The 20543-nt window shown below is 42.9% G+C and overlaps 2 protein-coding genes across 9 annotated transcripts in view; both read left to right on the top strand.

Moving 5' to 3' along the window:
- The window catches only part of NFXL1 (nuclear transcription factor, X-box binding like 1), a 103210-nt gene extending 99334 nt beyond the window's left edge, over positions 1–3876 (top strand). For both annotated transcript variants that reach the window (XM_054029077.1, XM_054029076.1), the window contains one exon: positions 1041–3876. In XM_054029077.1, coding sequence (XP_053885052.1) covers positions 1041–1214 — 174 coding nt within the window. In that variant the 3' untranslated portion in view covers positions 1215–3876. The remainder of the gene's footprint in view (positions 1–1040) is intronic.
- Positions 3877–9474: 5598 nt separating this feature from the next.
- Positions 9475–20543, top strand: part of CORIN (corin, serine peptidase) — a 306982-nt gene continuing 295913 nt past the window's right edge. For 5 of the 7 annotated variants that reach the window (XM_054029074.1, XM_054029073.1, XM_054029075.1 and 2 more), the window contains exon 1: positions 10943–11145. In XM_054029074.1, coding sequence (XP_053885049.1) covers positions 11071–11145 — 75 coding nt within the window. In that variant the 5' untranslated portion in view covers positions 10943–11070. Of the gene's footprint in view, positions 9557–10942; positions 11146–11178; positions 11297–20543 lie in introns of those variants that run through there. The other 2 variants (XM_054029070.1, XM_054029069.1) reach the window with 2 other exon arrangements.

Below are 20543 nucleotides of genomic sequence, written 5' to 3'. Positions count from 1 at the left end.
TGCATACACACTGCATCTGAATCCTGGTCTCCCTTCTCTTTCTGAGCTCCCGCTTTAATCTCACTATCTCCCCACCCCATTGCCCATTTGCCTCACTAGCTCTTAGTCCTAATTTCCTTGCCCAACCAGTTCCAGTTTCAGATTCCTTGTTCCAGTACGCTCCTTTCCTTCCCCCTATCTGGCTTTTGTCCCCTTTGCATTCAAATCAGCTGGTCCTCCTCTGTGCTGCCGGGGTGCCAGGAACGGGGTCACTGAGAACAGAGGAGAGACTGACCTGCTGTCAGTTCAGGTGCCCAGCTCCACCATGGCCTGGAGCAGCCATTACAGGGAAAGTCTGGCTTCACCTTTGCCTGGTCCGAAGCATGCGCAGTTGCTTTGTGGGGATGGTGCACGTGCAGTCTGGTCAGCACTAGGAGCTACGAGAGGCTTGAGTATGCTCAGCAAGGATGGAGTCTTCAGTGATTTTTAGCTATTAAAATCTGAAAAGTCTCTACTGAGCATGTGTGAACTGTGATTATTTTTTTCCCCAAAGGATCTTTTTTTCAAATTTATAACTTGGAGAAATTTGAGCGTTCTTTTACAGAGATGGCAAAAGGCACAAAGGTCACCCCCTGTAAAATGTCAGGTCTGCTCCAGAGCTATTCAAAGAAGAGGCCTCAAGAATTCTTTAATCTGGACAACATGAATTTTTCCTTTCCCTGAAATGACTGAACAGTTTTGGCTTAAATTCCCCTTCTCCCCTCTCCCTTCCCCCCCCCCCCCCCCCCAAAAAAAAAATCAATGAGGCAGACATCTGATATGTAAAAGTTTAGCTGTGTTATAAGCAACTGACAACAAGTTCTTAAAAGGGGAAGTTTGGGGCAATCTGAATAGTAAGTGGTGCTACCAACCCCTCTACCCACCCCCACCCCCATTGTATATAGATCTATTTCGTAAGCCACTAACTTGTCGTCATAAATTGACATTTAAAATATAAATGTATTATTTCCAAGTTTTTAATGCTGAAAACATGTCAAATATTTGTTTTCTGTCCTACCTAGGCTGAACTAGAGGCTTTTGAGAACAGGTTAAAAGGACGACGAAAAAACAAGAGAAGAAAGGATGAAGTAGAAGTTGAGCAATCGGTGTGGCAAAAATATAAGAATTTTATCGTACTGCCAGTGTGTGGAGTTGCTGTTGTGATGCTTGCGTGGCTCATGGCTTACAACAACTGAAATAATTTGATCTATTGTAATATCTCTGTTGGGCTTTTAGGTACCTCTTATTGCTAGAATGTTAGTCTGTATATAATAGAACTTCATGTTCATAGTTCAGTTGTATATTTAATGGATGTCATGAGGGAAAAACAAAAAGCATGTGAAGCTTTTAAATCTTAGCCAACAGCACAAGAAGATGAATTCAAAGTAGAATGGTTTAAAGTTGTATAGTGCATGTGGTCATGCAGTCAATCCTGCCCAGTTTCACCAGCTCTTTTTTTAATATATTGTATTTCTCATTAACTCCACTTTGCAATGTTAAGCATAGTTTTTTTTAAATGTAGTTGTACCGCATACCGGGGCATTTCTCAAATGAGGTTAAATTGAGCCATATTTGCAGTAAATCAACATAGTATTTTTGCCACTTTAATAAGCAGAGGCCGCTCTATGTATGGCAAGCTAGGCAGCTGCCTAGTATGGCAAATTTCTGGGCAGCGGCCTAGAAAGGAAGATTTAGTCCAGCTGCTTCTCTGTGATGATGGGACACAGTCAGCCCAAATTTGAGTGGTGGTGTGAGCCTAGGTTGCGCTACCACTTTCTCAGATTTGGCCTGGTCACGTTTCAGTGATGTGAAGGCAGTGCACTGAAGTGTTGCCTAGGGCAGCAGATTGCCTTGAGCTGCCACTGTTAATAAAGGTTAATGTTTTTATTCTTTGATTTAGATAAATCATAATCATACAAAACAAAATAGGAAGGTCCATCCTTCGGCAACTTTAATCATCATTTTATTGATATAGAACTTCAAATGGTCTAGAAGACTTGGACTTTCCACAGTGGAAATGCCAGCTTTCCTCACAGAAGATTTATTTACTTTGCTGGCGCTATCACAAACAGTACAGTGGGTCCGACATAGTTACTTTTCAAATCCTCAATTTTCCTGTGCCTAAAAAAAAAAAAAAAAGCCTAATGGAATCGCAGACTTGTGCTGATCACATGGGAAGTCACTTGACAGTGAAGTGAGCTCTCAAAGCTGTGCTGTCTTGTGACATCTGTTTCTTGAACAAATTTCCTTTACAGTATAAGAAAAAACCCACTTTGTTTTTCTGCTTTCATATATTCCTTTAGTGATAAGTAGACTTACTCCAAATCCATGCCATAAATGTGGACTTTGCTCCTTCAGGCCAGAGAGCAAACAGTATTTTTTTGTGAACACTTATGCCAAGTAATCCTCCTGTTGATGTAGCGAGGAGAAAAGAGGAGGAGATTTTCCTTAAACGGATATATGAAAATAGTCTGTTCCGTTGTCAAGTAGTATGTTGCGGACCTGTTTCAGCAGAAATGTTCATGTCAGTGTGAGCAGGGCTTTGTTGAAGCAGTTCTCGCCTTACTTGAACACATTTTTTCTGACTGTGTTGGCTATTTCTTCATTAAAACAAATATATTGTAAAGTGTCTGCCTGCTTAGCTCTACTTCTGTTGCTAAAAGAGAAGGAATCCATCTTTCCAAATAGAGAAACCATGTGAAAATGATCTGCTCTTGCATCAGAAGCTTTGTGTAGATTGCTTTGATTATTTTGTATCAACTTGATGTAAAATATTGGAGGGAAATACTGTCTACTTCATTGATCATGTTAAATATTTGTATTTCTTAATCATTTTGATTGGCAGGAAAACACATTGCCATTTCTAAATTCTTTCTTTTCAGATGTAAAAGACATATCCTCTTATTAAAGGGACTAAATTCTCTCCTGATCTGTTGGTATGAGAGAAAGAGAGAACTTAAAATAGACAAAATATCAAAAGTAGTGATGTATAATCCAACCACAGAAAAGCATCTTAGTCATTTGCACTCTTTAAAGTTGCTATGTTTACTACAAGCAGTGCTTGTTGATCTAAATATTCAAGAATCCTAGCATCAAGGAATGTGAGTGGGTTAAAACAATCAGCATCTTAAATGCAACAGATTACTAACTTTTCTTCTCTTCCACTTATGTGATCTTATACATTTGATTCCTTACATTTTAATGTTGGATGAGGAGGTTAGTCTTGTTTATGGATGCAATAAAGTATTTGGAAGTACAACATGCAGATAACACTTTTATGATCATTTACTCAATACTTGAATTGTTTATAACTTGCATAGGAAAAATATTGAAGCTAGTTATTTGCAACCATTTAAATAGTATGTTTCTACTACATTACAACATAATGAACAAACATTCAAATCTTAATTTTATTTTGCAAAGAAAATAAGAATGGAAAAGTCTATATCAGCACAAGTGACATAAGTACTAGAAGGGAAATGCATGATTGGTATACATACTTGTCAATCTTAAAATACAGTATATTTAGCTATATATTTAAGTACAAAGTATCTTCCAAATCTGAATACCTCCTGAAGGGTGCTCATCTCCCACTAGTATTAATAGGAGTTAAAGGTGCTCTGTTACCTTGCAGGGGTCATTCAGCATCTTGGAGGATTGGGCCCTTAGATTGTAAGCTCCTTGGCAGCAGGAGACCTGTCATTTATCTGTAAAATACCAAGCATATTATGGCACTGTATACCTTAGTCATCTGTAAAAAAAACTCTGCCAGACAATAAACGTGGCATAAAATCTAGATCATTTGTTTGTTCTGAAGTAGTAATATAATAAAGGAGCGTATGCTACTTAAACAGTAAACTTTGAGATGGATCAAAATGGAAAAACTCTGTTAATTTCCTACTTATCACATCCCCCTTTTTGATGGCTACTTCCCTGATTTTTTCTTTGTCCCTCCTGAAGATTCATTTCAGTCCCTGCGCTATAAATAGGAGGAAGGAGATTAAATTTATTCTAGGAAAAAATTTACTGAGATCTATTAAACTGTGGAATTACTTTCCTACGTGAAGTGGTGGTAGCTCCATTGCTTGTCATTTAAAATTATATTCTCCAGGACTTTGTCCAATCTACTGTAGACTAGAGAACAATGCTGAACTATTGCAAAGTTAGAGAACGTGACCTAATCTGTCTTTTCCATCTCAAACCTTTATAATATCCAATCACTGTTATAGTTAATTTGACTTTGCTTAAACAAAAACTAAAAGAGGGGAACTGGGGGGGGGGTGAATGGAGATAGAGCAATAAAGTAGGCAGCTTTAATATTGCAATTATTTATTCATATTCCTTCATTTTAATGCACTGGCAAAAGTGAGAGCTGAAAGAGGGGGAGTTCACTCAAGTAGATCATGTGGGAGGGAGTTAATAATGGTCTTCAGCTCACTTTGACCAACATGTTGGTATATCAGCCCTGTTTTCCCTATCCATGCACTTTATTCAAATATACATCCAACTTAAATACAGATAGTTTCACAGTAACTGCACCTGTATCTGCCCCCGTAGTCCATTCCAGGAGCACCCAATCAGATCTTGGGACTCCAGCCTTTACCTGTCTTTGGGGAGGGACCTTTGTCCCACTTTCTTTTGACAAGGGGTTTTAAGGCTGCACAGCTCCCTGCCTTACACTGTGGTATCTCCAGCAAACCAGTCTGCCTAATGGCCAGGGTCCATGCATTGCTCTGTCTAGGGGGGCTGGGTTCCAGTTTCCATGTATCTCTAAGCAAGCATATTCATAAAAAAAGCATTACAGAGAAAACATAAAAGAGAAAGTTCCCATATGCATTCTAAAAGCTTACTAGAGTCACTCAGTGTTACGGGGCCCTAGTAGGCCAAAAATCTTTCCAACCCTTCTGGAAGGATTGGGGGCTTCCCTTGGACAGAAGGTCCATTTGCTGGATTAGAGAGAAGGCCCTGACTCAGTTTAAACCCAGCCTTTTTATACCAAATGCTCTTTCTGTATCTGTTGGTCTCTGAAAACCCACTATATGCAAGCCTCCGTAGGGGATGGTACTTCTCTGATGGTGTGTGCAACATGAGTGAGACGCGTTAATCACTAAGCCACTCTGTTTAGCACCTTTCAGAGCTGTGATAACCCTCCTCCTTGGAGTTGTACACAGTTCCTGGCCCACGGTGATACATATGTAAGCGGGGGAATGGTCCCGCTATTGTGGGGAACTTTCCTGGCTTCTGCCCTACCCTGGTGAAGTGGACTAGTGAAAGGATCTGAGTCCTCGCTCCCACTTCCTTTACCCAGAGGCCTCCCTGCCCTTGAGGACTCCCCTTCCACTCTCCTGTCTGGCAGAGTCCTCGTAAACCCCGACAAGGCTGGGTCCAGGATTCCTGGGGGCTCAACCTCCAACCCTGCTGTGGTCACCCAGGACAGGGGCTAGGGTGTCCCCACTCCAGGGTACTCTCTTTGCACTGGGCACCTCCCTGACCCACTGATCATTTCATACAATTTAAAGCAAATACAAGTCATTTAACAATTTAAAAAAAGAATAAGGAAAAATGGGGAAGGTTAAAGGAAAACACATCACCCCGCTCTGTGGCAGGGAATGTCACAAACAGTGTCTCTGGAATGTCAGGGCAGTTCAGTCTGTTCCTTGTAGGTCCCAGGCTCCTTCTCAGCCTCTGGCTGTGCTGCAGAGACGCTGCGGGTTGGACACTTGCTCTGGCGGTGGCCACACGCTCTCAGGCTCTAGGTGGCAGGACCCTTTTTCCCCAGCATTGTCCCCACCCTGACAGGGTTATGATCCCCCTTCAAGTTTGGCCTGCAGAGCCTTTTGGCTGAGGCGTCTCCCTGCGCTTGGCCTGCTGCTCAAGGTCCCCCTCACTCTCTCCAGCTGCTCACCGCACCCAGCTCCGGACTGCTCCAGCCCCAGCTCCGGCTCCACCACTCTGCCTCAGCACGGCGGCTGCTGCTGCTCTGCCTTCAGCTCCCTGGGCTGCTTCTCTGGCACCTCTGGCTCTGGTTGCTACAGCTCTGCCCCAGGGCAGCTCTGCTCTCTGTGGGCTGTGCTCTGGCTTTGGGGCTGCAGCTCTGCTCCCAGCAACTTAGCTCGGCCCCACTCTGTCTGACTCAGGCCATTACAGTTCACACTGAGGCCGGGACCCCCCTGGCCTCCTGACTCCCTGATTAGCCTGCCCGCCCTGTCAATCAGGCTGATCTGGAGCATTGGCCTCTCCCCATTGTTCCTGGGGACTGTCAGTCTCAGGCTCCTGATTTCCCATCGACCCTTCCCCTTTTAGTGCTGGGAGGTAGCCAACCAAAACACCCCCACTGAATGTTAGTAAGGGGGCACCAGTCCCCTTACACATAGACAATTCATAACCTTAATAAAATATGGTCCCCAAAGATATTGCATGGGATTGCAATATTGTCGCACAGACATTCCATCATTCCTCCTGCATTAAACAGTCAAGGTTAAAATATCACTACATAGACACACAGAAACTAAAACTCTTTGTACAAAGTTTATGGGCTGAATTGAATCTTTAAAATGCTACCCTATACTGGATAATGTACCAACATGGACTCCAAGTAGGGGCTCCAACAGGCATGCCTCTGCCATGATGCCTGGTGGGGTGCTGCTTATACACCACTCTTAGACAGTGTGTGTGAATGTGCTCCTATCTGATTCTAGCTATGTTTGGCTGCTGGGGTGGGGGACAGGGATGAGGACAGAAAGCTAATTCCTACCACTTGTGGGATGGCTAATACTCATAGCCAGAAGTAGTTCTTGTGCCAGAGAGCCTAAGACAGGGGTTTTCAAAGGGGGGGTCAGGACCCCTCAGGGGGTTGTGAGCAGTCAACCTCCACTCCAAACTCTGCTTTGCCTCCACCATTTATAATAGTGTTAAATATATAAACAAGTGTTTTTAATTTATAAGGGGAGTTGCACTCAGAGGCTTGTTGTGTAAAAGGGGTCACCAGTACAATAGTTTGAGAACCACTGGACTAAGAACTACACTTCTTGTATGGCTGCTGTTCTGTTCTGTGATGCATAGATTGGGAGAAGACTGCATACCCAGGCAGAGGTCAGACATAGAATCATAGAATATCAGGGTTGGAAGGGACCTCAGGAGGTCATAGTCCAACCCCTTGCTCAAAGCAGGACCAATCCCCAGACAGATTTTTGCCCCAGATCTCTAAGGGCTGGTCCACGCTAACCCCCCAGTTCGAACTAAGATACGCAATTTCAGCTACTTGAATAATGTAGCTGAAGTCAAAGTACCTTAATTTGAACTACAAGGTACTTACCGTGGGTCCACACGTGGCAGGCAGGAAGGCTCCCCCGTCGACTCTGTGTACTAGGAGTACCGGTGTCGACGGTGAGCACTTCTGGGATCGATTTATTGCATCTAGACAAGACACAATAAATTGATCCCAGAAGATCAATTGCTTACTGCCAAACCTGGAGGTAAGTATAGATGTACCCTAAGTGGCCCCCTCAAGGATTGAACTCACAACCCTGGGTTTAGCAGGCCAATGCTCAAACCACTGAGCTATTCTCCCCCCCCCCTCCCAACTATTGTTTATGCCAATCTCTTCCTCTTAAATTACTTTTCATGCATTACTTTAGACATTTCTCCCTCTAGCTGCATTGAAATACAAGTATATACTTTAGTCTTTATATTTTGGCTCTAACCAAATTAACCAGTTGCTTTCAATAAATATAAATTTAACAAAAGGATTCTGCACTCTGCCAGGCAGTGGAAGCCAAGGCATATGGTTGAGAACAATAAAATCAAAGAGAAATTGTCTATATTAGTAAATCAAATTTGCTAGGAGACAATATGTATTCCCTTGTTTCACTATCCTCAGTAATACTGTTTAAAAAATTGTGCACTGTAATATAAATGTATACAGCTCATTCCATTGGGAAACAAGTTCTGCTTTCCACTGATATACTAATATCAGCAACTGTGTGTGGGTATCTAGTTAGTGTGAAGACAGACTAAATGGCAAGTTATGTTCCTGATCTGGAAACCACTAATAAGCAAAGCAATGGGGAGGGGGGAGTGTTAAAATAACAGAACACTTTGTTAATATATTAATTTCTGGAATGTAGTGGTCTCAGTAAAATAGCTGCTAGAAACAGAACTTAGTTTACGTTTGCCCTGGCTCCCATACCTTACAATAAAAATGTGGATAGTTTTCACAGAGGCTTCAGCAACTGGAGTGGCAGCAAAGAATGTGAGTGGGGTGAGGTGTCAGGAGATCCTGAATTCTAATTCTGGCTCCACTACTGACTTGCTGTGGGCTTCACCTCTGGGCTTCAGTTTCCCTATCTGTAAAATGGGGTTAACGACACTATTCACCCTCTTTGTAACTTAGGCATTTGAGAGGAATAGTTAAAATACTTTACAAAATATTAACAAGAAAATCACTATGTAAAGGCTAGTTCTGTGTCTGTCTACTGTTAAACATTCAGCAGTCACAAAGTCTTTTAAACCATTTGCTTCTCTGTTTCTTATTCCACACACTTGCTATTATTTGTGGAGTAGCAGCAACTTGTTCTACTCTTAATTTTCTACCAGGGGGATTTTGTCCAAGTGAAAAATGCAAGATTGGACCATAGCATTTGGATTGGAAGCATTTATGTACAGTTTGGTGTGCATGGCATTTGAGAAACAAAATGGCCAGTCCCTGCTCTAGGAGCTTGCAGGTAAATTAGGCATGACATAAAGCAAGGGATGATGACACTGGAGGGCTGGGGAAGAGTATGGGTTGGCATAAGATCGTGAGATGTTCTTGTTGTTTATGTACCTTGGTGGTCTCTCTTTTACACTAAAATATGGGGTAGTGTCTGGAATGAGAGCCAGGGTGGAGATCAGTGATGGAAGTAGGGTTCAAGTCTAGGGTTTTGTTGTTGATGGAGCTAGATTCGCGCTTTTTTCTGATTACTACAGTGACATTGCACTAGTGCTAAAAAGCATTCTTAAAGTACAATAGTAGAAGCTTATTTGTTTTAGCAAGTAGAGCTAAAGCATAGTCTCATAATCTACTTACACAAGATGGTGTCCTTTCTAAGTGAAAGGTGACTGCAGCTCCTGGAAAAGTACTGAATCCTTTTATATTCTGGTAGCATCCACAATGTAGTAGGCATTGTCCGCACACACAGGAACTCTCTGCCTTGATCTTTGGCTGCAGGTTTGCAATCAGATGCATGCATGTGGACCCTGGGAACTTTGCAGAGACCCACTGACTTCAGTGAGACCTCATCTGGCTATAAGAGTCCTTCTATATGGATTCAGATGTAGGATTGGGGCCTGAGCCAACAAGCAATGTACAAGGGGAAGGGGAACCAATCAAAATATGTGCAAATTTTATATGGATTGTAATCACTGGTCAATGTGTGTGAGGTTGCTCCTCCCTGTGCCTAATCCACAGCGATGCTAGTCTGGCACAGTTCTGACCTTGAGCGGCTGGCTCTGTAGCTCAAGCTGTGGAGACTCTCACTTTCAGTTTTTGAGGACCCGGGTACGGTAGTTGTCACACTATCTTTAATTTTTTTTTTACATGTTTCTTAGGTTTTGGAGATTAGACTATGGGCTGGAAGGCTGTATATGAAATCATCCACCTGTGATTTGCTCTCCCCCCTTCCGGGACTTTGAGTCCTTCAGCAACCTGGCACTTTTACCCCCTAGGAAATAAAGTGAAGAGTTGGATCTTGCTCAGGTACCTGAACGCGTTGGAATTGGAGGTCTCGGTAGGGGTGAAGGAAGCTCCTGGCCTGTTTCAAGCTCCCAGGAGTCAATTCCTCCAACCTTTCTTCTCCCCCTGAACAGGTTGTGCTCTCCTTTTATACTGGCAACGTCTAACAACCCATTTCTCTGTAGAATTCTAGCCTCAGTTTCACGTAGTCCGTGGGCTCAGAGGACAATCATTAATTTTAAATGTGCACAGATAATTTCACCACCTACCATCTTCGGCGGGGAATGTAAAGGGTGTCTTAATCAGCACTTCCCTGGGGCTTAATTCCCATTCTTCTCTAGTCCCTCAGGAGGCTGCAGAGCGGCAGCGTGTACTTTGTCCACGAGTCTGTAGAAATAGATCACAGCATTCTGTCTAATCAAATATGGTCATCAATTATCTCCCCACCTTTCATGTTTCCTTGCACAGAGGAGTAAAAGCCCTTGCTGTGAGAAGATCTTTGTAATCCCTGCTGCATCAAACTGTCGGCGACAGGACCATTAAAACAAAATAAAAAACCCAGAAGCCAAATAGTCTTTGTAGCCAGTAGTGGCTTCCTATTCAAGTTTGCCTGAATAAAATGAATAGCAGAACCTGGGCTGGGGGAGGTATAGATTCCAACCTTCCCTTTCCTTTGGGATCAGTCGGGGAAAGAATGGAGGCTAGCTCATCTGGGCGAACTATGCACCTGGCTCCCCCGGAAAGGCTACCTGCCAGCCAGCAGAACCTGGTAGGGCGATAGGATCGTTTTATTGGCAGGGAACCAAAAGGTGTCGGGGCAAGGAGTGCTGTCATTTTTCTCCAGGGGAGCCCCTGTAGCCCGGATAAGGCGAGGATAGGTCAGAGTGACAGAAAATCACCTACACAAGTGGGGTGAGCTCCGTGACCAGCCCCTGTCCCTTGGCTCTAGCGAGTTGTTAGTGGTGGCCGGGCATAGCCTCGATCCCTTTGCACGTCATCTGCCATGGGGGTAAAAACTGGGGCCGATCAGCCTGACTCTCCCAGTACGATGAGTTCGGGGAGAAATTAACAAGCAAGTTGGCTCCCAGCCAGCCTGTTCCAGGGAATCGAGTCATTGAGAACAAAAGGGGCGGGGAGGGGGGGTATGGTGGCTTGCTCGTTGAGGTTTATTATTATTGGGTGGGAGAGGGTAGCGGGGGGAGCAGACAAAATGCGGAGCCCCCTCCCCCCGAGCCCAGCCTGTGTGTTTGGGAGGGAGGCAGGCAGTCGTGGCACGTCCGTGTGAGATGTAGAAAGAAGTGGGGGGAGGAAGGTGGAGAAGACTGAGCAGCAGCCAGAGCATGTTCTCGATGCAACAGTTCCCTGCCCTGCCTCCGGAAGAAGAGCGTTACCGCCAGGTCCTCGCCACTGACCGGGTAAGACAAGCGCAGCTCCCCGGCCACCCTACGCAGCTACCGCGTGGGTCCTTTCCCTTGGCACCAGCGGTGGCCACAGGGTCCTGGCGTGCCCGGGGCTGGGGCCGTAGCTCATCGGTCCCCGATGGAGTTGTCTCCACCTCCCGGATGAGTAAGTAAGCCCCAGAACGGCTGCCAGCCGCGGGGACCGCGCACAGAGGCGCGCAAGATGCGCTGCGGAACGGGGACAAGAACACCGCTCTGCTAGCGTAGAGGTCTGGGCAGCGCCTGGCGCTCTCCTCGCTGAGTCGCTCGCAGACCGGGGTGAGGGGCAACAGGGTAGGAATCCACATGGTTCCAGTTAGAGTACCCAGCTCACGCCGATTTAGCTTTGCAGAAACGATCCCTTTTAAAGGGGCCATAATTCCTTCGGGGCAGAAACCGAAGTGTCTCGTTCGGGCCCGATGTGTGTGTTCGAGAAACGCTCTGGGGAAAGGAGAAACTTCTTGAGCAGGTCCAGCCTGGTGGCCGAGCCGCTGCACTTTACACGGCACCTGTAGCCGCCCTCTGCCTTTCCACCGCCCGCTTTATATTTTGTTAAGGGGCACTTAACTTTAGGTTATTTAGGTTTCAGAGTAGCAGTTGTGTTAGTCTGTAGCTGCAAAAAAAACGAGGAGTACTTGTGGCACCTTAGAGACTAACACATTTATTTGAGCATAAGCTTTTGTGGGCTACATCCCACTTCTTCGGATGCATAGTTTGGAACATGTTGCCTGCTGCACTCTGCATAACTTTTCTCAGCTCTCGCCAATCATCGGCCACAAATGGATCCGATTAAAAACAAATGAATCCCCTTTGCTGTTCTCCTTGAGCCCGTGTGGCTAACAGAAGGCGGCGGGGCTGGGAACAGGAAGGTGACTGCGGATTTATCATTTGTATGGCAAGTCTTACACTGGACTTCTGCTAAACTTGTGGGCTCAGCCCTCTCCTGTCTGCAGGGAGTCAGTCTTGTCTGTTCCATTCTATGCATCCGAAGAAGTGGGCTGTAGCCCACGAAAGCTTATGCTCTAATAAATTTGTTAGTCTCTAAGGTGCCACAAGTACTCCTGTTCTTTTTTAGGTTATTTAGACACTCGAGAAAGTTCAGCCTGTCTCCGCCGAGACACCACAATGGCACAACAATTTACAGTGGCGAATAATTGGCAAGGAGAAACGGCCCTGCTGCCCTTTAATGTAACCAGGGAACGTTTCGTTTCCTTTCATTGTCAAGGGAGGACGGTGTGTAATCAACAAATGCCGCCAGTGGTTCTGTCCCCAGCCTCGCTTAGCAATCAGGGAAGTGATCAAAACGAATGTGTTCCAATAGCCATGCCCTTTAGGGCTGAAATAAAATACCACCGCATCTAACTCACCCCAGACAGGACTGACGCCCTGGAGACAGGCGGGGGCTGAGCCCACAAGTTTAGCAGAAGTCCAGTGTAAGACTTGCCATACAAATGATAAATCCGCAGTCACCTTCCTGTTGCCAGCCCCGCCGCCTTCTGTTAGCCACACGGACTCAAGGAGAACAGCAAAGAGGATTCATTTGTTTTTAATCGGATCCATTTGCGGCCGATGATTGGCGAGAGCTGAGAAAAGTTATGCAGAGTGCAGCGGGCAACAGGTTCGCTCAGCCTGTCTGGCCATGTGTGTGCGGAGCAAGTGCTCTCCTGCGTTTGCATTCCGAGTTCTCCCGAGTGAGTTTCAATGTGATTATTGCCCTTCCTCAAGGACTAAGCAGGGGAGAGGCAGAACTAGGCAGCAGTAAGGTCAGAGGTAGAGCGACACTTGTACTTTTCTTCCTGCCTGTCGCGGAGCAGCATGCGGCGCCCATCTCTTGCGGGCTCACAGAAGACACGGGAGTGAAATGTAAGGCGAAATCGGGCAGTTAATCGCACTCTGGGGGACAGCGCAGTTGTGATGAATACAAATGAGAAGATGTGCAGAGTCCGGGTGTCCCCACTCCTTTAGGCACATTGCCTGGGCTGGAGAATGCTGGGGCCATGGCTACGCTAGGAAAAAGTGAGACAACGGGACAGCGATCACGTGTTAACTAACACGTTGTAAAATCCTACTGTAGACAGGGCAAAATCGTAGTGTTAACTCGATGTCGCTCGCCCAGGTGCACCCTGGACCCCAGACTAGGAGAGCGGGCGTGTCTCGGAGCTCTTGCACCTGCCCCAGACTCGGGGTACTCTCGGGGTAAGGCGCGGGGAAGGAAGGGTCGCCAAGTCAGGGGCTGCTGGGCGCTTAAGGGGAAGTTGTGAATATAAACGTTTGAGCTGCCTAAAGAGCAGCAAGGGAAATTTATAAAGGATTCCCGACTTAGCACCGAGCTAAGATGTAATGCCACTGGGGCATTAGCTTTAACAGTGTGCGTGTGATGTCCAGAGCCTTGCTCCCCACTGGGTGTTATAATGTCCTGCTCTAAGGAGAGGACCGGAACTCCCAACGAAGGAGTGAGTCCTGCTGGGGGGGGGGGGGGGGGGGGGAGAACAACATTTCAAAACTCACTTCTAGCTAAGTAGCTAATGGCTTCTTGCACAATGTCTAGGAAGGTACCTCAAAACACCGGCTTTACATTTTGGCACTGTACAGCAATAGCGTTCAGTACACTTTAAAAACATGTTATACACTGCATACGATATAACACGATAATGAACACGGCCCATTATTTGAAACGTTTGTAAATATTGTCGTATATTAAGTTGTTCCCATTCTCCCTTGATTTAAAATCCAGGTCCTTTAGTCACATTGGGCTGTATAAATAGGAGCACTTCCAGCAGATCGAGGGAAGTGATTATTCCCCTCTATTCGACACTGGTGAGGCCACACCTGGATTATTGCGTCCAGTTTTGGTCCCCCGACTACAAAAGGAATGTGGACAAATTGGAGGGAGTCCAGCGGAGGGCAACAGAAATTATTAGGGGGCATGGGCACATGACTTATGAGGAAAGGCTGAGGGAACTGGGATTATTTAGTCTGCAGAAGAGAAGAGTGAGGGGGGATTTGATAGCTGCTTTCAACTACCTGAAGGGGGGTTCCAAAGAGGATGGATCTAGACTGTTCTCAGTGGTGGCAGATGACAGAAAAAGAAGCAAAGGTCTCAAGCTGCAGTGGGGGAGGTCTAGGTTGGATATTAGGAAACACTATTTCACTAGGAGGGTGGTGAAGCACTGGCGTGGGTTACCTAGGGAGGTGGTGGAATTGCCATCCTTAGAGGTTTTCATGGCCCAGTTTGACAAAGCCTTGGCTGGGATGATTTAGTTGGTGTTGGTCCCACTTTGAGCAGGGGATTGGACTCCTGATGTCTCTTCCAACCCTAATATTTGATGATTCTATGATCTCAGGGCAGAGAAGTTGTAGATTGCAAAGCCAGAAGAGACCACTGTGATCATCTAGTCCAGTGGTTCTAACCAGAAGTACACATACCCCTGGGGGTATGCAGAGGTCTTCCAAAGGATACCATCAACCATCTAGATAATTGCCTAGTTTTACAACAGGCTACATAAAAAGCACTAGCGAAGTCAGTACAAACAAAATTTCATACAGACAATGATTGTTTATACTGCTCTATATACTATACTGGAGTGGCCAAACTGCAGCTCATGAGCAACATGTGGTTCTTTTACAGTTAAAATGCAGCTTCCAGAGCCCACCATGCCCCTGTTTCTCTGCCTAATAGACTGGTAGGGCGGGGAGCTCGGGGCTTCTGGCCTCTGGCAGGGCTCAGGGCCTCAGCCTGCCGGATGCACCTGCTGGGGCCCTGAGCCTTGGCAGGTGCCTCCTATGGAGCAGAAGCCTCAAGCCACACCACCCTGCTGCAGGGCAGAAGCCCCAAGCCCCTGCAGGTGAGCCCTACAGGGCTGAAGCCCTGAGCCCCAGCAGGTATACCCAACACTCGAGGTTATGAAAATTATTGTTTGCGGCTCAGAGGGTCAATAAGTTTGGCCACCCCTGTACTATACACTGAAATGTAAGTACAATATTTATATTTCAATTGATTTATTTTATAATTATATGGTAAAAATTAGAAAGTAAACAATTTTTCAGTAATTGTGTGCTGAGACACTTTTTGCATTTTTATGTCTGATTTTGTAAGCAAGTAGGGTTTTTTAAGTGAGGTGAAACTTGGGGGTATGTAAGACAAATCAGAATTCTGAAAGGGGTTCAATAGTCTGGAAAGGTTGAGAGCCACTGATCTAGTCTGACCTTCTGTATAACACAGGCCATAGAATTTCCCCAAAATAATTCCCAGAGCATAGCTTTTAGAAAAAGCATCCAATCTTGATTTAAAAATTACCAGTGATGGAGAATCCACCAGGATCTGTGGTAAATTATTCCAATGGTTAATTACTCTCACTGATAAACATACGTGCAGTTATTTCCTGTTTGAATTTGTCTAGCTTCATCTTCCAGCCATTGGATTGTGTTATACCTTTCTCTGCTAGACTGAAGAGCCCATTATTAAATATCTGTTTCCTATATAAGTACTTACAGACTGAAATCAAGTCATCCCTTAACCTTCTCTTTCTTAAGGCATATAAATTGAACTCCAGGGTTCTATCACTATACTGCATGTTTTCCTTTCTTTTCTTTTTAAAACTATTCATTTATTTGGGAAGTTTTAACAAGTTTACAAATCCTTGCCATATAAATATTAGAATCAAAACAAACATTACAACAGTAAGCTTTTGTTTAAAGAGACATTATACAGGAATACATCATCAGATCTTTCTATTTAACAGGGTGTTACCATATTACAGAGTGAGCATCATTACAACACCTATAATATGTAATTTCTAGTGATTTTATTAAGTGACATTTCAATATAAACATATTTAACAGATCAGGCACATCTATCAAATATTAATATTAAAAAAATTGGACAGGTGTGCTGAGGCTTTTTTGCGGGTGAGTATACTTTGTGTGAGTAACGAATAAAAGGTCTAGATATAAATATCTAAATATCTATCTGTTCTCCATTTTGGTGGGTACCTAGTTGGTATGTTAATTTTTCCATAAGCAAAACCTCCCATAATATTGAACTATTCCTCTATGGTTGGACTATTTTTTTTCCAGAGAGAGGCTACCAATAGTCAGGCAGCTACTAGCATATGAGAGATTAATTCTTCATTTCCTCTTGAGTGACCATTTCCACTAGGAAGCCCCAGAAGGATTACCAAGGGATAATTTGTAAAATACCATTATGGATTACATCCCAGTACTTTCTAATGTCCAGGCATATCCACCATATATGCATAAAATCTCTTGTTTCAGAATTTCTCTGACTTTTATCCACATTCAATCTCTCTATATATTTTACCCTGACTACCACTGAAACAATATCTTAAAGAATTTTTCTTTTATTATGCTACAGACTGAGGTTGCTGGTCCTCTTTTCCAGGTCAAACCCTATTTCTCTGGGGTAATTTATCTATCCACATCCTTTTCACAGTATGTCATATATGGAGACTTTTTTTTGTTAGAAAAGCTGTCTGCAAAGACTGATATCAATTAATTAAATAAATACATTAATAGATTAATTATTTTGTTTCCTAATTGACCAGACACCATCACTTTTACAGAAAGTTGAGAAACATAACTTCTCACCTGAAAGTACTGGTATCAGGGGAGAGTGGGCCAATTAAAGTTAGTTTTGATCTCTAAATAAATTAGAAAATTGTCTGTACTGAATAGCTGGCCAACCATGTGTATTCCATAGCTCTTCCAATGTTTGCAGCTTTTTGGTTCACAATTTGGGTTAATATCTGGATTATTTGCAATGAGTGTCATCGGCGAGGAAAAATATTTTATCTTATCTCTAGTTCTGTCCCAAACCCATAGATTAGCCTTTGCTAAAGAATGTGTGTAAATTTCTGGAGAGCACTATATTTTATTAATTCATGGTAGCCTAGCAATGTTTACACTGTTACCATTTTCTTGTCTAATAAAGATCCAGTATTTGACTGGGTTAGAGCACCCCAACTGCACTACGGCTTTGAGCTGGCTGGCTTGATAGCACCATAGAATATTTGTAACAGCTAGTCTACCCTGTTTAATGGTTCTGTACAAAATATCTGCACTCACGCTTGGTCTTTTCTTGTTCCATATAAATTCTAACAACATCCTCTGTATTCCTGCTAGGATTTTATCTGGGATAATCATAGAAGAATTTTGAAACAAAAAATATATCCTTGGCAGAATATTCCTTTTGATTGTGGCTATCCTTCCCAACCAAGAAATTTCATACGTCTCCCAGCATTCAGATCTTAGTTCGTTTGCTGAAGTAGTGGTTTAACATTTAAATCATAGAGCTCTTCTAGATTGTTTGAGATTTGAATTCCAAGGTATTGTAGTTGCTGCCTATTTGTACCCAAATGTTTTCTGGAGGAGTGACTTTTCAGAAACTGGCAAATTTATAACTAGCATTTCAGGTTTGGCATATTTTACTTTAAAACCAGATGCTTTCCCAAAGTCCTGGATTTCTTTAGCAACTAATTTTAGGGAAATATTTGGTGTAAATAGACATATTATATCATCTGCATATAACATTATTTTCTGATATATTCCTGTAAGGTTTATTCCTGTGATGGAGTCATTGTTCCTTATCCTCTACACAAAAGGATTCATGGCCAGTGGGAAAAATAAAGAGGACAATGAACATACCTGCTTAGTCCCTCTGGTTTCAGAGTGTTAGTCTGTAACAGCAAAAAGAATGAGGAGTACTTGTGGCACCTTAGAGACTAACAAATTTATTTGAGCATAAGCTTTCATGGGCTAAAACCCACTTCATTGGATGCATGCAGTGGAAGATACAGTAGGAAAATATATATACACAGGGAACATGAAAAAATGGGTGTTGCCATACCAACTGTAACGAGGGTAATTAATTAAGGTGAGCTATTAGGTGAGCTATTATCAGCAGAAGAAAAAAAACTTTTGTAGTGATAATCAGGATGGCCCATTTCCAACCATTGACAAGAAGGTGTGAGTAACAGTAGGGGAAAAATTTGTTTGGGAAAACAGTTTTACTTTGTGTAATGATCCATCCGCTCCCAGTCTTTATTCAAGCGTAATTTAATGGTGTCTAGTTTGCAAATTAATTCCAATTGTGCAGTTTCTCGTTGCAGTCTGTTTCTGAAGATTTTTTGTTGGAATATTGCGACTTTGAGATCTGTAATTCAGTGACCAGTGAGGTTGAAGTGTTCTCCGACTGGTTTTTGAATGTTCTAATTCTTGACGTCTGATTTGTGTCCATTTATTCTTTTGCGTAGAGACTGTCCGGTTTGGCCAATGTACATTGCCAGCAATGTCCCTCTGCCATGAACAGTTCCACTCTATTCTATCAAAGGCTTTCTCTGTATCTAGTATTAACATAAGAAAAGGATCTTATTTTGATCTGGCATTATGGATGATTACAAGTACTCTCCAAATATGGTCTGACATTTGTCTATCCTTAATTAATTCACTTAGATCTGGATTTATAAAAGCTGAGAACAAAGACAAAGATCAGCTAGCTAGTATTTTTGCTAAAATGTTTATGTCATGATTTAAAAGTGATATGGTCCTATAGGAGCTGCATAAGGTAAGGACTTTTTCCATCTTGAGGGAGGACAACCACAGCAGCTTCTTTCATAGGGTGTGGAAGTTCCTCCAGAACTTATTCCTAAGAGAATAGTATTGAAGGTATCTTTCAAAAGATAAAAAGCAACAGAGGGTCCTGTGGCACCTTTGAGACTAACAGAAGTATTGGGAGCATAAGCTTTCGTGGGTAAGAACCTCACTTCTTCAGATGCAAGACAAGCAACGCCTCTCAATTGAAAAAAATAAAGAGTTCAAGAAAAAATAGAACTAGAACAGGAGATTAACACGGCTACCCCTCTGATACTTTCAAAAGATACACACCAATACCTCCTTAAATATCTTGTAAAATTTAACTGGAAAGCCATCGAGTCCTGGAGTTTTACCACTTTTTATACTTGCTATTGTCTCTAGAAGCTTTTTTTCTGTTATTTCTTTATCTAAAGCTTCTTTATCAATTTTGCTTATCTTTGGCAAGCCTGCTACTTCCAGATATTTTTGAATAACTTCAGAGCTATGAGGTATAGAGATTTTTATAATAAGCAGCAAAAGTTGCACTTATTGCATCAGGGTGTATAACTATCTTTTGCTGATTGTTTTTATGAGTGAAATAATACGTTGCTGTAGAATCCTTTTAAGTTTTTGAGCCAATACCCTATCATTTTTATTTTCATAAAACTTCTGCTTTGTATACCCACGGGCTTTTTCAGTGGCATCTCTACTGCAACATATTCAACTTCCCTCTAATATTAGTTAATTGTTAGTATTTTTTTTAATTTGTGTTTTTGTGAATATCTTGTAACTTTTAATCTCCTGTTCTAGTTCTATTTTTTCTTGAACTATTTCTTTTTTTCAATTGAGAGGCGTTGCTTGTCAACCCAGTTATCCAATATTACTTCCACTGGAGCATGATCTGACCATATAATGTTGCCAATTTCCACAGATCTTTTCTACTTCATTAATGATTTAGATATTAACATTAGGTCTATTCTAGTGTATAACTGATGAGGATGTGAATAAAATGTGTAATCTTTTTCTCCTGAGTACAATTCTCTTCAGCAATCTGACAGATCACATTGTTGGCAAAGCGAAATCAATGCTCCATCTGCTTCTGTATCCCCCTTATCTTTTTTTATCAGATTTGTCCCAGTCCAAATGAAGTCTCCTCCCAGTATAGTTTCCCCTTCCCCAAAGTGTTGCAGTGTTTTAAAGATGTCCTTAATATTTATTTATGTATTTATTCTTATTTACTTAGCTTTTGGTTGAGAGCATAGCCTAAGTCCAGTGTTGTTATTAACCTAGCAACTGTGCTTTTCAACAATATAAATCATCCCTCCTTCTCCTTAAATTGATCTTCAATATGAAAAGGCACATGTGTAGCAAGTGTAAAACCCCCTCCTCTTTTCTTTTGCTGAAGCAAAAAAATGTCTGCTGAAACCAGTTACTTTTCATGCCCATAATTTGTTCTTCCTGAAAATGGGTTTCTTGGAGTTGAATAATCTGAAAGTTTTTTAAAAATAAATGATACCTAGATTTTTTCCCCTTTTTAATGACATTATTTAGCCTTTTGACAAAGATATCACTTTAAAACTATTGAGAGTAATTATTTAGCTTATTGAAAAACTTGAAATTATTGAGATTCTCTAGCTACTTGATGGCACGAACCCTTGTGTTGTCAATGTCTTTCTTGTTTTTTTGTTGCATTCATGACTGTGTACCTGAATATAACTTGGTTTCTGCTTGTAAACGTCCGCTCCCCCCATCTCCCAGTTCCTTCCCTTCTCCTGCATTCCTCT

This window comes from Malaclemys terrapin, chromosome 5 (assembly GCF_027887155.1).
Source record: "Malaclemys terrapin pileata isolate rMalTer1 chromosome 5, rMalTer1.hap1, whole genome shotgun sequence".
Lineage (NCBI taxonomy): Eukaryota > Metazoa > Chordata > Testudines > Emydidae > Malaclemys > Malaclemys terrapin.
Note: the sequence above shows the minus strand (reverse complement) of the source record. Positions and strands in the feature narration are given on the sequence as shown.